Genomic DNA, 16,745 nt, shown 5'->3' with positions numbered 1-16,745 from the left:
TTATCACTCTTAAGGAAGGGTCTGGTGAAGGTAGGCTGAAGAGGGTCTTGTGACACTGCACCCCATATTCTATATAGAAATATTGTTATGATATGAATATGGCATAACTAAGATGATGGGTCATGTAGGTATCATTAAAGGTTATGATCTACTGAATATGTTTATTCAATTTGTATGAACGTATCATTTCTGTATTGGAGGTTAGGAATAATGACTATGTAACAATTACAACTGTGTGTGTATTTGGGGGAACGCCCACTGGATAGTAGGGAATGGGCCATTAGAAAGAACACTCACAGCCTGGCTACACTTGCAGATTTGCAGCAGGGTGTGAAAAAACACCCCCTCCAGCGCTGCAAGTTGCAGCGCAGCAAAGCGCCAGTGTGATCAGAGCCCCAGCGCTGGGAGCACGGCTCCCAGCGCTGTCCGTACTCCACCTCCCTATGGGGATTAACGTACAGCGCTGGGAGCCGTGCTCCCAGCGCTGGGGCTCTGATCACACTGGCGCTTTGCAGCGCTGCAACTTGCAGCGCTGGAGGGGGTGTTTTTTCACACCCTGCTGCAAATCTGCAAGTGTAGCCAGGCTGTGACTAAGAGCTTACTTCACAGCTCTCTCCCAGCGCTGGCGCTCCGACCATACTCGCGCTTCAAAGCGCTGCCGCGGGAGCGCTCCCGCGGCAGCGCTGTGCAGCGCTAAGTGTAGCCATAGCCTAAGACTTGGAAGATACTAATCTCCAACCTTCCTGAGAAGCTCCCCAGGCTGTTGCTTTGACACTACAGGGTAAGGTGATCAGGTCACCTGGTACTAGACCCCCATCTTGGGCTTTCAGTATTTTTTCCATTAAGAGGGGGTGGGGAGGAGGGTTAGACTGGGAAACAAAAGATTCCCACCTTATGTAAATTTTATTTAGGGCTGTGAAGTAAGTCAATCAGGACTCTTCTCTGTTGCCTCCCAGTCCAAGAGGGAAGATTGCAAAAAACACTTGACGGGAAAGGCAGCAGCCGAGTCCTGGCTGAGATAGGGGTCCAGTCTCTGAAAAGAAATAACTGGAACTCTAAGCTACAGAAATGCTGCAACCTGCCTAAAACAACATTTTACGGTGAGAAATTACATTCTGTAACCTGTTTCTTGAGTATATTAAGCTTAGTTTGCATGTTTTGTTTTATTTGCTCAGTAATGTGCTTTATTCTGTTTGCTATCCCTCTAATCACTTAAAATCCATCTTTTGTAGTTAATAAACAAAAAATAAGTTTTTTATTACAAATCCAAGTTTGTACAATTCATATCTGGCCGGGGGGAGGCCAAAAAGCTGTGCCAATCTCCCTCCACATTGAGGGAGTTGTGATTTTTTTAAATGAGTTTGCAGTGTGCAGATCTCTCTCTAGTGCAAGACAATATTTTGGGTTTACATTCCAAAGGAAGTGAGTGCTTAGTAAATCCCTGAGCTGAATCTTCCCACACAAAGCTGATTTCAGTCTGTCTGCAGCTGGGTGTGGCCTTACCTGTGAGTGCACTAGAGAAGGCTTGCGAGCCTGGCACAGCTAGAACAGGATGAGGAAACCCAGGCTGGTAGAACAGGCAGAATTAGTGGGACCTCAGCACATCAGCTGGCACCCTGGACGGGGGGGGGTTCAACCCTGTCACATGCCTGTAGGAAAGAGGGAGGACCAACAAAAGAACTCTGCAGTTCCCGGTAGTGGGGAAGAGCAGCAAACTTCAGCATTGTTTGAGAGGGGCAGAAAGAGCTTCTCTTGGGAGGTTGGTGTGGACTCTTTAGCTGGACTTTCCATTTCTGTCCCCTTCTGAGACGACGAAAGATTGGACCTAGCCAGAGGGCTAAGTCATTGGACATGTATTGAGAGAGATGTCATTGCAGGGTCAGAGTGGTCAGTAGGGGGCACTGGAGACAAAGTACTGCAACAGCCTCATGTGGGGACAAAATAAGTGTTTGGAAGTGGTGTAAACAGAAGAGGTGTATGATCTGTCTTGCTTCAGAGCAAAACTAGATGTGTCTGACATGGGGAAGGAGGAGTGCAGAGTAGTGGCTACTATTTATGGTCCTGACCTTGTAACCCCTTAGTCAAATAACTGTATAGCCTTAGACTACTCACTAGACAAGTGTTTGCAGGATTGGGCCCTCTATCTGTTTCATGCCAAAGGGAAGTGCCCATCACAAAGCATCCTTTTGTTTGTTTGCTTTGACCACTTCCCCCAATTAATTAAAGAGTGTTGATAGGATGGCTGCCCCAAACCCCTTTTTCTATATTAATGTCTTCTGAGAATGTATTGATTAGGCCTTTGTTTTCAAAAGGTGGTTATGGCTTGCTGTTATGAGCTGTAAGAAAATCAGTGTGTATGTTTAATCACACTCTCAGAATTATGGGCCTTAATCTCTTCTCATTTACACTGGGGTTAACTGTGGGTGACTATTGAAAACAATATGGTGACATTGGTTTAAGTCGTGGCATCATTGTCCCCTCAGTGTTTTTAAAAAAAAACAAAAAAAAACCCACCAATGTCCTTGCCTGTGTTGACAACTGTATCTTTGATTATTAAAATAACATTGTACCTTGCACTACTTATGCCTTTATTTATACTGTTTCCCAGGCTACAAGAAGTGCCTTAAGTCAGTACTATTTTTATTTATGGTTACTTTCACTCTTTCACGCACTTGTTCAGTGCGGTGATGTTTGAGCTGCACACGCTGCAGGGGAACGTTCTTAAATCCAAACACTAGCTTGGATTGAATTGGGAGTGGGGGGGAGGGAACAGGAGGAGGGGGGGAACGTATTGAAATACAGCTTTGTAATTCCCTAAGCTTTTAATTTCTTTTTTTTTTTTAAGAGCAAGTGTCTCTACTTTGTCCTTACGACAAAGTTCCATCCCTAATTAAATTAACTATTTTTTATTAAACTTGATATTGGTATCTTAGTCTATTAAATGCTTTACAAGCTTAAATTTTGTGACTGAGCTATGAAACCAGACAGTGACTTTCAAATGTACCATTGTGTCTTCATGAATTATTGCAATACACTTTGTTTTATCAGTGGTTATTACTTAAAGTTTAGTATAAAAGGCCTGCAGTATGGCATATGTTGAACATAAATGTAACGTGTTCAAGTTTTAACATTTTTCTTTGGAAACTACTGTAACAGTGATAAGAATGAATTGGTGAAGTAATGATGAAAGGCTTTTGATCAGCTACCCTTAATACGTGATTTTGTTAATCATGTCAAACTGATTTTTTTCCCCCATACCCCAGATCTCCATTATACCAGACTCTGTTTTCATTTTATATTATTTGTTTCTTCTTTGATCCAGACTCCCACTGATCTTCGGGAATTACATTAGATTAGAGGGATTCTGTGACATGGAATTAAACAGGCTAGCAAGTACAAAAGGCAGTTAATCCATTTTAATGAATGATTTTGTGATAAGCCTAATTGCTATGTTTTCAGTCAATGTACAGCATGCATTGATATCTTTCCCACCCTATTGTAATTCAGTGTCAGCTATCTATGTTTGTCTAATTTTAAACGTGAGTAATCCCATTGATGGATTGAGGAAGTTGGTCTGAATCAGGAGAGAGGGTTCCTGTGGTTTTCTCCACATACACCTCTACCTCGATATAACGCTGTCCTTGGGAGCCAAAAGATCGTACTGCGTTAGAGGTGAAACCATGTTATATCAAACTTGCTTTGATCCACCGGAGTGTGCAGCCCTGCCCCCCCCCATCCCCCAGAGCACTGCTTTACCACATTATATCTAAATTTGTGTTACATCGGGTCGCGTTATATCGAGGTAGAGGTGCACTTGTTTACTTTTGGCAAAACTTATTAAAATCACATTGAGGAAAAAGCACCAGTCCTCTCTTAAGGCTCTGTAAGATCAACAGGCTGCTTCATGAATTGTAACTATATCCAATCCTGCTCAAACATAAAAACAGACTTTAAAAAAACCTTGAGTCATTGACCAAACTAGTAAGCTTACAGTCTCAAAAATGAATTTTTAATAACAAATGTGTGAAAACAGGGATGTGATAAGGGTGTACTACTACTAACTGTTTTCCAGCCTTATTGATAGTGGCTCTAACTGTGGCAATAAACATATGCCACATTGTCACTTTTCAGTCTAAGGAGAAGTGTCAACTTTAACTTGTTTTCAGGCAGTATAACAAATAGAAGGAAGCAAATCTTCATTACACAAAGGGCATATCTTGCATGCTGAGATGTGGATCGATACCACCATTAGTTTAATGTAGGTCACCAGCAACTATGAGATTTGGTGTCTTAATTGTCCTTTTCTAGCTACAACTTGATCCAAAAAAACAACCTTCCTTAAACCCTGGATAAATTGCTTCTTTTTTAGATTGACACCACTCTGAAGCAATGTATTCTGAAACAGATGAGCCATGAAACATGGCTCATCAGGTTCAAGCTGATTTGGATCTGGATTGTTTACTACAATACCAATAAAATACTATAGTTGCGTTTAGGGGCACTAACTCAGGATCAAAGCCCCAGTGTGCTAGGTACTGTACAAAGTCAGTCTCTGCCTCAAAAAGCTTGCGATCCAAGTGAAAATACTAGTGAGATTACCAGATCCCAGTGTGTAACTTCCTTAGACATAGAAGATCCAGGAACAGATTTACTTAAGGACAAAATGTCCAGATAAAGTGTATTGCAGCCAGACATATGAATTACTGTTTTGCAAGAGAATATCAGGGCAGCAATTCTTGCTACAGGGTATGCTATTAAAGGAACGTTTTTGCTTTTTCTATTAGTGTGAAATTTTTTGTTTAGTTTTTACAGTTAGTGACCTTTGATTTTTATAATAAATGAGATGGACTCTTTTTTTTTTTTTTTTTTTTTTTTAAATGAACGATTCACTGGCATTCCAGCACAATGCAACGTGGTAGGTCATATGTTGCTGAAATCAATGGAGGGGGTAGTTCATACATCTAACAAAGACTAGAGTTCTGCCTTGTGAGCATGGGCCCGAATATGCACTCCTTATTCAGGCAGAACTCTCACTGGCATCCGTGGGAGTTCTGTTTGAGTAAACGCTACTGAATTGGATCCTTCATGTCTGGGCGCTAATATTTATACTGCTTTCTGTGTATATTGTGCCCAACCAGAAAATTGTGAAAACATGAAGCAATTGAGCAAGCTGTGCATATTGAATGCTGTGATAAGCACATTCTCTGTCCAAAATGTTAATAGTTCCCTCACTGGGTTCAAATGACAACAGGCCAGCAAAACGGTGTCTAGAATTGAAGGTCTGCTTCCTTGCAGGAGCAGGATTGGGGCCCAAATGGGGAAGGAAAATACAAATGATAGATGGAGAGTTTAATTTGAATATACCAAAAAAGCATGTTTATGTATAGTGAGCAATGAAGTAAATACGCCCCAAGGAGAGGTTTTTAACAGTCCTAAAAATGAGGTAACGTACTTTCTTTTGCAGTGTGGCAGAAAACTCCGAAACTGCTTAATTTAATAATGGAAAGAGTAAATATAATGGAAGGTGTGTTTATCCATGGAAGCATGCTTTGTTAAAATCAATTATATGTTACTTATACAAAATGCAAATTTACTTGGATTTTGTTGGTAACTTTGCAATTATGCTCTGGATAATGTGATAGTGTTAGCTATGGTGATCCCAGCTGACTGAAATCAGAGTTTTGTTTAAAAAAGAATGATGCTTTCAACCAGACAACCATCACAATTTCTGCCCACAAAGTCTTAATAGTCAATCTTTATTTTTAGGATTTCCAGGTTGGTATAGGTATGAATAACTATTCAGAGCTATCACCAATGGAAGGTTATAGCTCTGAATATCTGTCAAGCAGGGTTATTTCCCTTGTCAAGCATATCAGCACAGAAGGGAAAGAAAACACATTTTGTTTTAATGCTACTGACTTTGAGTAATAAACTGGATGTATGATAGTTCTCGCTTTATCTATTAAAAGAACATTGTCAGGTCAATTTTTGGGCCTTAACATCCATCTTAAAATTGCCTAGTGGTGATAAACTTTTTTTTTTAAATGTCACCACTTTGTCACAAAAAATAATTCCTTTATAAGGGATCTACAGGCTGTATTGTTGGGGTGCTGTTGCTGGCTCTGTAGCAACAGTTGCCTAACCAACACTATTCTGAGAGCTCTGCTGCTGAGATCCTGTTGAGGATGCCAGTTCCTAAAGAAATAAACCAAGACTTGATGATTGCACTGCATTAGAATAGCAGGAGAAAAGCCACATGCTAATTTTAAAAATTTACTTTCCTTAAAAGGAGGAAGACTTCTTATTTTTAAGCTTCCGATATGTAATTTCAAATTATGGAGAATGGATTTGATATTTGATGGCCCTTTGAAGCTTTTGTAGGCTTAAAGGTGACCTGCAAAATGTTCTGAGCTGGCTCACTTTTTCAGCTTATCTGCATTACTGAATAAAGACTCAGTCCTGCAAGATGATCAGCTCACTTGCTCTATCAAGCAAAGCAGTTTTGTAAACATCTGGGTAGTTTTATTGATTTCAGTGGGACTGCTCAGGTACCTAACATCTCTACTGCACTGAGCCAGAATGCTTAGCACCTGGCAGAAGTGAGTGTTGTGTAGAGGGGGACCAGGCTTCAAAAGCAAAGTTACACATGCAGGTATGTATGTAGTACCATTCACCATCAGGGACTAAGTGGCTGATATCTCAGAGTACCTTGTGAGCCTTGATTAAAACTGCTGCCCCAGGGAATGAAGCAAACAGTTTTTCTTTGTGTTTGTCTTGAATTTCTCAAGACTGTAAGGTTTCAGAGTAGCAGCCCTGTTAGTCTCTCTTCAAGACTGTAAGAATGTAACTTTTGGGGTTGATCATGAAGGTAAAGTGCAAGGAATCCATCTTATTTTGAATGTAATTGTCTGAACATCATTCTGTACAGCTGTTTCATACTTTATCAATAAGGATCTGATTCAGCAAAGCATATGAACACGGTATCCAGCAAAGCACTTAATTCTTGAAGTCAGTGGGATTTAGGCATAGGAGCAAGTGTTATCACCAAGTGATGTAAATTGATTGAAAATGTGGCTCTTTTTCCGTGTCTGTCTTTGTAAGTATTTGTAACCATGTCTTCTTAAGAATAGAAGAAAAGATTTAGTAGGAAAGCAGTGACTCCACATTAACACTAGCAGTGAGTTATCTATGTATTAAAATGTTTGTTTCTGTTTTCTAACAGCTGGTATTGTTGCTTGGTTTTGCAGACTGTCTTCTGAATTCCTGGATTTTCTCTTTCTGGAAGTTCCCCTTGCATTCTTAACGAACCATGGACATCATTAGCTTTCTGAAGTCTCAGTTCATTTGCCACCTTCTTATCTGCTACATATTTATAGTGTCGGGACTGATAATTAACTTCATTCAGCTCTTCACACTTGTCCTCTGGCCAATCAACAAGCAGCTTTTCAGGAAGATCAATTGCAGACTGGCTTACTGCATTTCAAGCCGTAAGAATTTTTTTAAAGTTTTATTTCCATATCTTTACCAATGAATTAGTTTAAGTAGTAATCCTATCTGTTTGCATATTCACTCATATAAATCCCTACATTTTGCTGTGAGCCTATATGTGTATTGGTTAAAGTATGTGAGGTTTTATTAAAATGTGCTATAAAGTATAACTTTTTTTCATCCACTCATATTGGGGCATTCACTTGACACAAGATAATATAGATATTGGACTCTTACGATGAGCATCATGTGTGATTGGCCAAAAAAGTAAATACTGACCCAGGAATGATAGTACTTAATATTTACAGAGGCATACTGTCACCGTGTATAGTTACATACATTCTAAATGGTTCTCATCCAGTATATCTTCTGATTTCTCCATTATCCTGAAGATTCATGGACACACATGACTTTATTTTTTAAATTGGGTAAGTGTTCCAGATTTCAATAGTGTTGGCATGAAAAGATAATAAATAATACTGGCTCACAACATGACTCTTACATTACTAGCTTGATCTGAAACTATATTGTTTTTATTCATTGAATAAACATGTCAAATTGTAGATTACTGTATCTATGCCAGGGGCATAGCCATGGGTGGGCCTTGATGGGCCGCGGCCCACCCACTTAGCATCCTCGCCCACCCAAATCTGAGCAGAGGTGTAGCGTTGCCACAGTGGCCTGGAGCATCACTCAGGCACATGAAATACAGGATGGTGGTATGTGCCAGACCCTTCAGAAACCTATGCTCCGGCAGCTCTGCCTTGCCATTTTCTGAGCTGCCCCATGTGTGAGCCCATCTTGGCAGGTGAAGCCCTGTGTCTGGGGGCACTAGGGAGAGGGGGGTGGCATCGGGGGAGAAGCTGAGCTGGCACAGTCTGTCATTGCCTGTCCAGCCAAAAGTCGGGACGCACCCAAATTTCCATTCCTAGCTCCACTGAAGGTAAGAAGAATTCCATTAGTGTAAAATAAGCTTTTGGGCTGATTCTGATCACAACTGTTAATTTTAAAGGAGAAACAATGTAACCTGCCCATTTTCAATAACAGCCTATAGACTGTAGAATACTAATGTTCCCAACTGTCACTGTTTCTAAAATCATTGGACTAAATCCATGTTCCATTTTTACACAGTCCTTGCTCAGCTAAAATTTCCATTGACATCCGTGAGTAAGGACTTAAGGATTTGGCCCATTGCTGTTGGACCACATGGAGCCATAAATATAAGTGTCATGTGGTGATGAAGCCTGCTGTCAGCCAGGTTGGCTTTTAGGAATTGTTATAAAAGTCCATGCCTTGTGAAGGACATGAAAGATATCTACATAAAACTGTTGAAGTGCTCTAATGGCACTGTGCTGAGTCCTGTATCAGAAAACTGCCTTAACATGAGCTCCAAGAATTGCATAGCAGTTAAGTGCAGTAAAACGGGCTTGCTGAAAACAATGTTTCAGTTTATCCAGTACTAAGAACCTAAGACAGGAAAAGGCTTGATCCTGCCCATCAGTGCCTGATGAATCACTGCATTTTGGAAAATTAGTTATACTTATCTGCTCAAAAGCAGCTGCTGCTTTTCCAAAACACACGGCACATGTTGCTTGTTGGGAGACAAAATGGAGTTCCTCTTTTTTTTTTTTCTCTCTCTCTCTCTCTCTGACTCTGGATAGTTGAGAGAGAATCAGAATAATGTCATTTCATTTGACACCCGAGAGCTAAAACCCGTATGCAGCTCTGTGACCAACCTTGGGCATGTTATAGAGGAGATTGTCTTGAGCTCTGATGCATGGAGAGTGAGGTAGATGTTAATCTGCTTGGTGCCTCTTGAAGATGTGTTGAAAGGCAGAGACATTAGTGTCTGTTTACTGGAAGGCACTTGGTGGAAGATGAGCTAGGAATGATTTAGTTGGGAGGGGTCCAATGGGAAATTTCTCTCAAAATAAAGAGAAAGGGAGCCCCCTAGAATCTCAGAAGCCATCATTGGATCAGGGAAAGCTCTAAAGAAAAGACCTTTGATGTCTGATAGTTCCCCTCACAGAGCTGTCACCAGGCCCATTCCACCCAAAACCCCAAGTTCACTTTGTTTTCTAGATACTAGTAGGGATAGACTTTTTGGGGGTGTTTTTGTGTGTGTGTTAACATGGTTTTAATTTCTCCAGGGTCTAAAGCATTTTATTTTTTTTAACAAGAATAGTTGCAAAGGGATACTTACCTCTTGAGCACCTCTGAGCAGCTGGGTGCAATACCACAGTGTCCCTGGCAGGCTGCCAGGTGGTCTTGGTGAGTTAAGTGTCCTGGCCCTTGAGCCAAGTCAAAAAGTCCAAGTGAACCTCTTCCAGGGTGTTAAACTGTTTATTGGACTCTAGTATCAGAGGGGTAGCCGTGTTAGTCTGGATCTGTAAAAGCAGCAAAGAGTCCTGTGGCACCTTATAGATTAACAGACATATTGGAGCAGGAGCTTTTGTGGGTGAATACCCACTTCGTTGGATGCATGTTGGACTCTATTTTCCCTTGCTAGGATTTTCAGTCATGGTTCTGGGCCCTTTAAATTCAGTCCTTCTGTTCGGGCTCCCAGATAAGCCATGTCTCCTTATTGAGGGTTATGTCCCTTTACCTGTGGCTGGTAGGGGAACCTGGACCTGTCAGCTACTCTGGGTTCCATTCCAGGGAGACTCTACACAGCAGCCATGTGCTGATCAACTTCAGTCCTTCACTGCTATTTCCTTGGGCCTCTTCCTACCAGCCCCTCTCTCTAGCGATATCTCAGGGCCAGTGTCCTCAGGTTCTTCCCTTTGCAATCCCAGCTGCGTAACTCTGTCTGGCTTTGGCTACACTTGCACTTCAAAGCGCTGCCGCGGCAGCGCTTTGAAGTGCTAAGTGTAGTCAAAGCGCCAGCGCTGGGAGAGAGCTCTCCCAGCGCTGTCTGTACTCCACCTCCCTGTGGGGAATAACGTACAGTGCTGGGAGCCGCGCTCCCAGCGCTGGGGCTTTGACCACACTGGCGCTTTGCAGCGCTGGAGAGGATGTGTTTTCACACCCTGCTGCAGCGCTGCAAATTTGCAAGTGTAGCCAAGGCCTCTGATTGCCAGGCTCCTTTGGCCAGAGAGGAGCACCCTTCACTCTGCTGGTCCCAGCCTGGAACTGAACTACTAAGGCCAGGGAGCATCTCTTTTTATGGGCCAACAGGCCCTGTTTGGTTATTGTTAGCCCTCGGAGGACCAGGTATCTCTAGCTTTCAAAATGGATGCTCTGGAGAGTCTTCTCTAGGCAAGCTTGAAGGACCCACCTTCCCTTCTCTGTTCCTCTCAGCTCACTACTACTTAAAGTGGGGTGTAGTAGGGCCACGGGAGCCCAGAGGGAGTCACAAAAGCTGAATACACCCTGCCACACCAGATTTCAAAGAAGCCTCCATTTGAAGTGACAAAACTCATTGCCTGCAATACAATGTGTTTTTAATACTCTGAGATCGCATTTGTACTCTATCTGTATGTGAACATGGAGGGTTTTGCTTGCAGATGCTATTCAGTTGTGTGCACAAGTGACTCCAGGCATAGGGCCAGATACTGGCCTAGGCTCAGCTCCAGTGTAGCACCAAAGCCAGCTTAGGTGTCTACTTGAGAAGTCCCCCTGCAGAGAGGAACCCTTGTGTGGCTGGTGAGCCAGAGCAGCTTCTATGGCACCTTCATTCATTATTGTTACTGCAGGGACTACAACCTGGTATAGTCTTATTTGTGGATGTGAGTATTGATTACTGATCTCTTAGTGCATTGGTTAAAGAGTCTGTTTCCTGAGGGCAATAGCATCTTTAACTACACTGGGATGCCCCAGCTGTGTGCCCCTAGAGGCTGGTAATTGTCCTAGATTAGAGCAGCTGTCAAACATCTCTAGTTTATGCAAGGGTTGGCAACCTTTCAGAAGTGGTGTGCCGAGTCTTCATTCATTCACTCTGATTTTAAGGTTTCACATGCTGGTAATACATTGTAACGTTTTTAGAAGGTCTCTTTCTCTAAGTCTATAATATATAACTAAACTATTGTATGTAAAGTAAGGTTTTTAAAATATTTAAGAAGCTTCATTTAAAATTAAACTAAAATGCAGAGCCCCCCTGGACTGGTGGCCAGGACCCAGGCAGTGTGAGTGCCACTGAAAATCAGCTTGAGTGCTGCCTTCAGCACACATGCCATAGGTTGCCTACCCCTTTGCTAGGGGCTGGCCTAGCATCTGGATAGACCTGGGATCAGGAGTGGTGGCCACTGTTGCACATTGTCCTCAATTATGCAAAGCGCTGCTTCAGCCACTGTTGCACAACTGGCCCACAACGTTGACTTGGCTGCAAGAGGCCTTGTTTTGAAATTTGGTCCATTCATGCCCAGAGCAAACTAGCTCTATGGTAAGAGTGATTCCTTCTCTCTCTCTCTCTCTCTCTCTCTCTCTCTCTGGCCTTCTCCCTCCCCCCACCCCCCCCCACCCCATGCTGCATTAAAGGTCAGCAAGCCTGGAATGAGTCATCCATATGTGCTTTGGTGTTTGAACAAGGGGGAAATGGTATTAAGGTTAAAACAACAACAATCTGTATTGGAAAGAAATGCATTAAACTAATCAGTTAAAACACACACTAATTTTTAAAGTATAAGCAGTAAAGTCTTTGGAGCACTGGTGTATTGATTAATAAAACAGGTTTAGGGTAGGGTTACCGTATTTGAACATTGAAAAAAGAGGACACTCCATGGGGGCCCCCAGGCCCCGCCCCTTCCCCAAAGTCTCCGCCCCGGTCCCGCATCCTCCCCTGAGTGTGCCACATTACCCCCTTCCCTCCCAGCCACCCGAAACAGACAACGCCTCCTCCCTGGGCTCCAACTTTCCCAGCTCCCGCCGCTCTCCAGCCCGTGCGCCCCCAGCTGGGCACTTCGCCTCCCTCCCACCCCCACAGCAGCTGGGCCTGGGGTGGGGGGGGAGGGAGTTGCTTTGGGTCCCGGGCCTGCCCGCAAGCTGGGCATCCTAGCCCCAACACGCTCCCACTTGTGAGGCTGCATCCCAGCCGTGGGCTCCCTCTCCGGCCAGGCTGGAGCAGAGAAGTGCTGCGTGCGTGGCCTGGGCCTTGCTCCCGGGCTCAGGGGGGCCTTCACCCCACTCCCAGCTGGACCTGGCGAGGCTGTAGCAGCTGGGGGGCCACAGGAGGTGCTGCAGTGTGGGCCCTTCCCAGGGTGGGGAGGGGGAGCTCGGGCTCCCTGGAGCCGCTGCCATGCAAGGAGAAACTTCCCCTGCACTGGGACCCTTCCCCCGGGAGTGGCTCTGCGCGGGGGAGGGGGGGTGAGGCAGCCCTGGCTGCATGGACTGCTGGGAGGGAGCTCCTTGCATGGCCAGGACGGATGGGGGGACACTGAGGCTCTGCCAGAGTCGCGGGGGATGCTCAGAGGAAGGAGAAGTGGCCGTGGGTTCCCCACACCTGCAGCTGGCTGCAGAGATGTCACTGCTCCTAGCCATGGGGCGCAGGGTTGCAGCAGCACTGGGGGGGAGGAGGCATTGCAATCCGCAGGCTGCAGCGAGCTGACACCCCAAGCAGAGAGAGGGGCAGTGGGTAGGATTATCATATGTCTGTATTTTCCAGACATTTTTATATATTTAAAACATCCTCCCGGATGGCGATTAACAACTAAAAAGCTGGACATGTCCTGGAAAATATGGATATATGGTAACCCTAGCTTGGGTTGGGTCATTGAATGTGTAGATCTGACTGAAGTCCTTACAGGATCAGGACCTCGGTTTATGCTTGGGGGTTGGGCAGGGGAGTAAAAAGGAGAGTACTTTGAAATGGTGATAAACCTCATATTGATTTGTAATAGCATGAATCACAAAGTCAACCAAAACAGTGAAATAGAGCAGGCATAGTTAGCATAACTCAAGAGCTAAGTGAAGGTAGCATAGCAAATTCCATTCGATCAAGCAAGCTCCTCCATTTTGATGTTGAAGGTAAAAATAATTTCACAAAATTCAGGGGAAGTGTTTCATCTTTGACACTCCAAAAGTTCTCATGAAGTCACAAATGCGAAGGGTGGCAGAGATCTGTTTTGCTATATTTTCTGCTGTGGACATATTCTCACTCTTCCATTTCCAGCATCTGCTGTCGTCGTAGCTTATCTTCCTTTATTCCGTCATCATGACTAAGTACTGCTGGCTTCTTGAAATAGTCTATGAGTTTATATGTTCTCAGCCTGATTCTAATCCCTCCTGCACCAGGAAAAAGTGTGGTCATAATCAGACTTTATATGTGCTGTATTAGTTTCAAGAGATCACTGACTTATTTGTAGTACCCCCCATCCTCAAAACAGGAAGCGTTATAGATGGCATCTATATGCGCTTCCCTGCATTGCCTGACCAATGTGCTTAATCCTAGCATATCAGGGTTGGAAGGGACCTCAGGAGGTCATCTAGTCCAACCCTCTGCTCAAAGCAGGACCAATTCCCAACTAAATCATCCCAGACCAGGCTTTGTCAAGCCTGACCTTAAAAGCCTCTAAGGAAGGAGATTCCACCACCTCTCTAGGCAACTTATTCCAGTGCTTCACCACCCTCCTAGTGAAAGTCTCCCCCCCGCCAATATCCAACCTACCCCCACCCCTGCAACTTGAGACCATTACTCCTTGTTCTGTCATCTGGTACCACTGAGAACAGTCTAGATCCATTCTCTTTGGAACCCCCTTTCAGGTAGTTGAAAGCAGCTATCAAATGCCCCCTCATTCTTCTCTTCTGCAGACTAAAGAATCCCAGTTCCCTCAGCCTCTCCTCATAAGTCATGTGCTCCAGCCCCCTAATCATTATTATTGCCCTCTGCTGGACTGTCTCCAATTTTTCCACATCCTTCTTGTAGTGTGGGGCCCAAAACTGAACATAGTACTCCAGATGAGGCCTCACCAGTGTCGAACAGAGGGGAATGATCACGTCCCTCGATCTGCTGGCAGTGCCCCTACTTCTACAACCCAAAATATCGTTAGCCTTCTTGGTAACAAGGGCACACTGTCAATTCATATCCAGCTTCTTGTCCACTGAACCCCTAGGTCCTTTTCTGCAGAACTGCTGCCTAGCCATTCAGTCCCTAGTCTGTAGCAGTGCATGGGACTCTGCACTTATCCTTGTTGAACCTCATCAGGTTTTTTGGCCCAATCCTCTAATTTTGTCTAGGTCCCTCTGTATCCTATCCCTACCTTCCAGCATATCTACCACTCCTTCCAGTTTAGTGTCATCTGCAAACTTGCTGAAAGTGCAGGCCACACCATCCTCCAGATCATAATGAAGATATTGAACAAAACCAGCCCCAGGACCGACCCTTGGGGCACTCCGCTTGATACCTGCTGCCAACTAGACATGGAGCCATTGATCACTACCTGTTGAGCCCGATGATCTAGCCAGCTTTCTATCCACCTTATAGTCCATTCATCCAGCCCATACTTCTTTAACTTGCTGGCAAGAATACTGTGGGAGACCGTATCAAAAGCCTTGCTAAAGTCAAGGAATAACACATTCACTGCTTTCCCCTCATCCACAGACCCAGTTATCTCATCATAGAAGACAATTCTGTTAGTCAGGCATGACTTGCCCTTGGTGAATCCATGCTGACTGTTTCTGATCACTTTCCTCTCCTCTAAATGCTTCAGAATTGATTCCCTGAGGACCTGCTAATGCCCTGGGAGGCCACCACCCTAGATGAAATAATGCAGTTCCGTCTACAGTGACCAGTCTTTAAAATACAATCAAATGCTGCAGGAAAGTTTTTTAACTTGAAGGGGTTTATTAGGGCTGCAGTTTGCTTCTAACTCTTAATTCCAAAGGGCAGAAGTAATTTGCAAATAATGTAGACTACTGCATGCTCACACTGTCTCCTTTTTCAAACCACTAGTCAAATCCTGATGTGGATTTGGAAAAGTGAGTTTAGTGAGAGTCTTGTTTGTCCACATCACTCCCGGTTGGCTGAAGAGGCTGCAAGAGCAGAGGGTGTTCATTTGCCTTGGCAGAACTGTATAGGGAAGTTTGTACACTGCTAATCTGCATTATTCTTGGCTCAAGCCTAGCATGTGATTATTAGTCACTCACTTTAGTGAGTACACATTCCATCCCAAATGAAACACAATACTGGTACAAAAACTTTGCTCCTGAGCTGAAAATACTTTTGTGCAAATAAGGCTTAGCTTCAAATATGTTTAACAATTTGATTCAAATCGCTGTTAATTCCTCTTGTTAAAATGACAACGCCGATAAGCCCTCCCCTGTACTGAACTGTTGGATGTTGCTGTAATATAATAAAATCAAACACTGCAAAGCTCAACAACACGAGCTTAAAATAAACGTGTGCTTAAAAGCTGGTGTTAGAACATAGATCTGGCAAACCACCAGATTTTTATAAAACTACATAGGGATAAACTGTGCCCAGCCTTTGCACAGAAGCTGAGAGCACTCAAGAATCAATCTCTCCCTCTGACCCCCCCCCCCCCCAAGTGTGGGATGCAATGGAGCCCTTGGGGGGCAGTCACAATAGTTGCACTTGTACAGAGGAGACAGTCTTTCTATGATCGGGGGGGGGGGGGGGCTGCAAACCACCACAAAGAAGAGGATGCAGAGCCATGACCCCCTCCTGTACTGGTCTGTAGGGCTGGCCTAGTGTAATATGGGCAGCAGTCTGGACCCTTTCAAGATAGGATATAGCTTGGGTACTCCTACAGCCTACATGAGAGCTGGGGGAGGGATTATGTCTCTGATTGATTGTTCTTGGGGTGCCCAGGACTGACAGTCTCATTGTTACCTCCAATGAGAGGGAGACTTGCATGTGCTTAATTGGGTGTTCAGCTCCCTGACACCTCCAGCCTGTTAGCCACCCAAACAATCTCCTCTGGGCTGTGCCAGCCCCTACTTTGCCTTGTAGGTTACCTATAGGTGTACCCAATCTGAGTCCCTTTGAAACATTCCTCTGTAGTGTCCAGCCCCTTGTCCACTGGGTACTTATAGGAAAAAAAAAACAGATCTGCTGTCCCCAGGGGTCAGTGTACACCCCAGTATGTTTGATTCATTTCTGGATCGGTTCCTTATATAATACCACAGCACTGCTCTACAGTTACGTTCTGAACTTTGATGATAAACTTGATTGTTTTTACTGTAAGAGATACTAAGTAAGGACAATGCAAGCAGAAGGGCTAGATATAAAACACAATCATAACCTTATTCCTAGAGACTAAACTTAAGAGGCTAACCTCCTGTCTAAAGAAGTTTTTCACCCA

The 16,745-nt window shown here is 44.1% G+C and overlaps 1 protein-coding gene across 10 annotated transcripts in view; it reads left to right on the top strand.

Annotated features, from left to right (window-relative positions):
* The window catches only part of AGPAT4 (1-acylglycerol-3-phosphate O-acyltransferase 4), a 128,210-nt gene that overhangs the window by 18,313 nt on the left and 93,152 nt on the right, over nt 1–16,745 (top strand). For 7 of the 10 annotated variants that reach the window (XM_045009080.1, XM_045009077.1, XM_045009071.1 and 4 more), the window contains one exon: nt 7,248–7,487. In XM_045009080.1, the coding sequence (XP_044865015.1) occupies nt 7,310–7,487 (178 nt within the window). In that variant the 5' untranslated portion in view covers nt 7,248–7,309. Of the gene's footprint in view, nt 1–10; nt 31–956; nt 1,101–7,247; nt 7,488–16,745 lie in introns of those variants that run through there. The other 3 variants (XM_045009075.1, XM_045009073.1, XM_045009079.1) reach the window with 2 other exon arrangements.

Source organism: Mauremys mutica, chromosome 3 (assembly GCF_020497125.1).
Source record: "Mauremys mutica isolate MM-2020 ecotype Southern chromosome 3, ASM2049712v1, whole genome shotgun sequence".
Taxonomy (NCBI): Eukaryota; Metazoa; Chordata; order Testudines; family Geoemydidae; genus Mauremys; species Mauremys mutica.
Note: the sequence above shows the minus strand (reverse complement) of the source record. Positions and strands in the feature narration are given on the sequence as shown.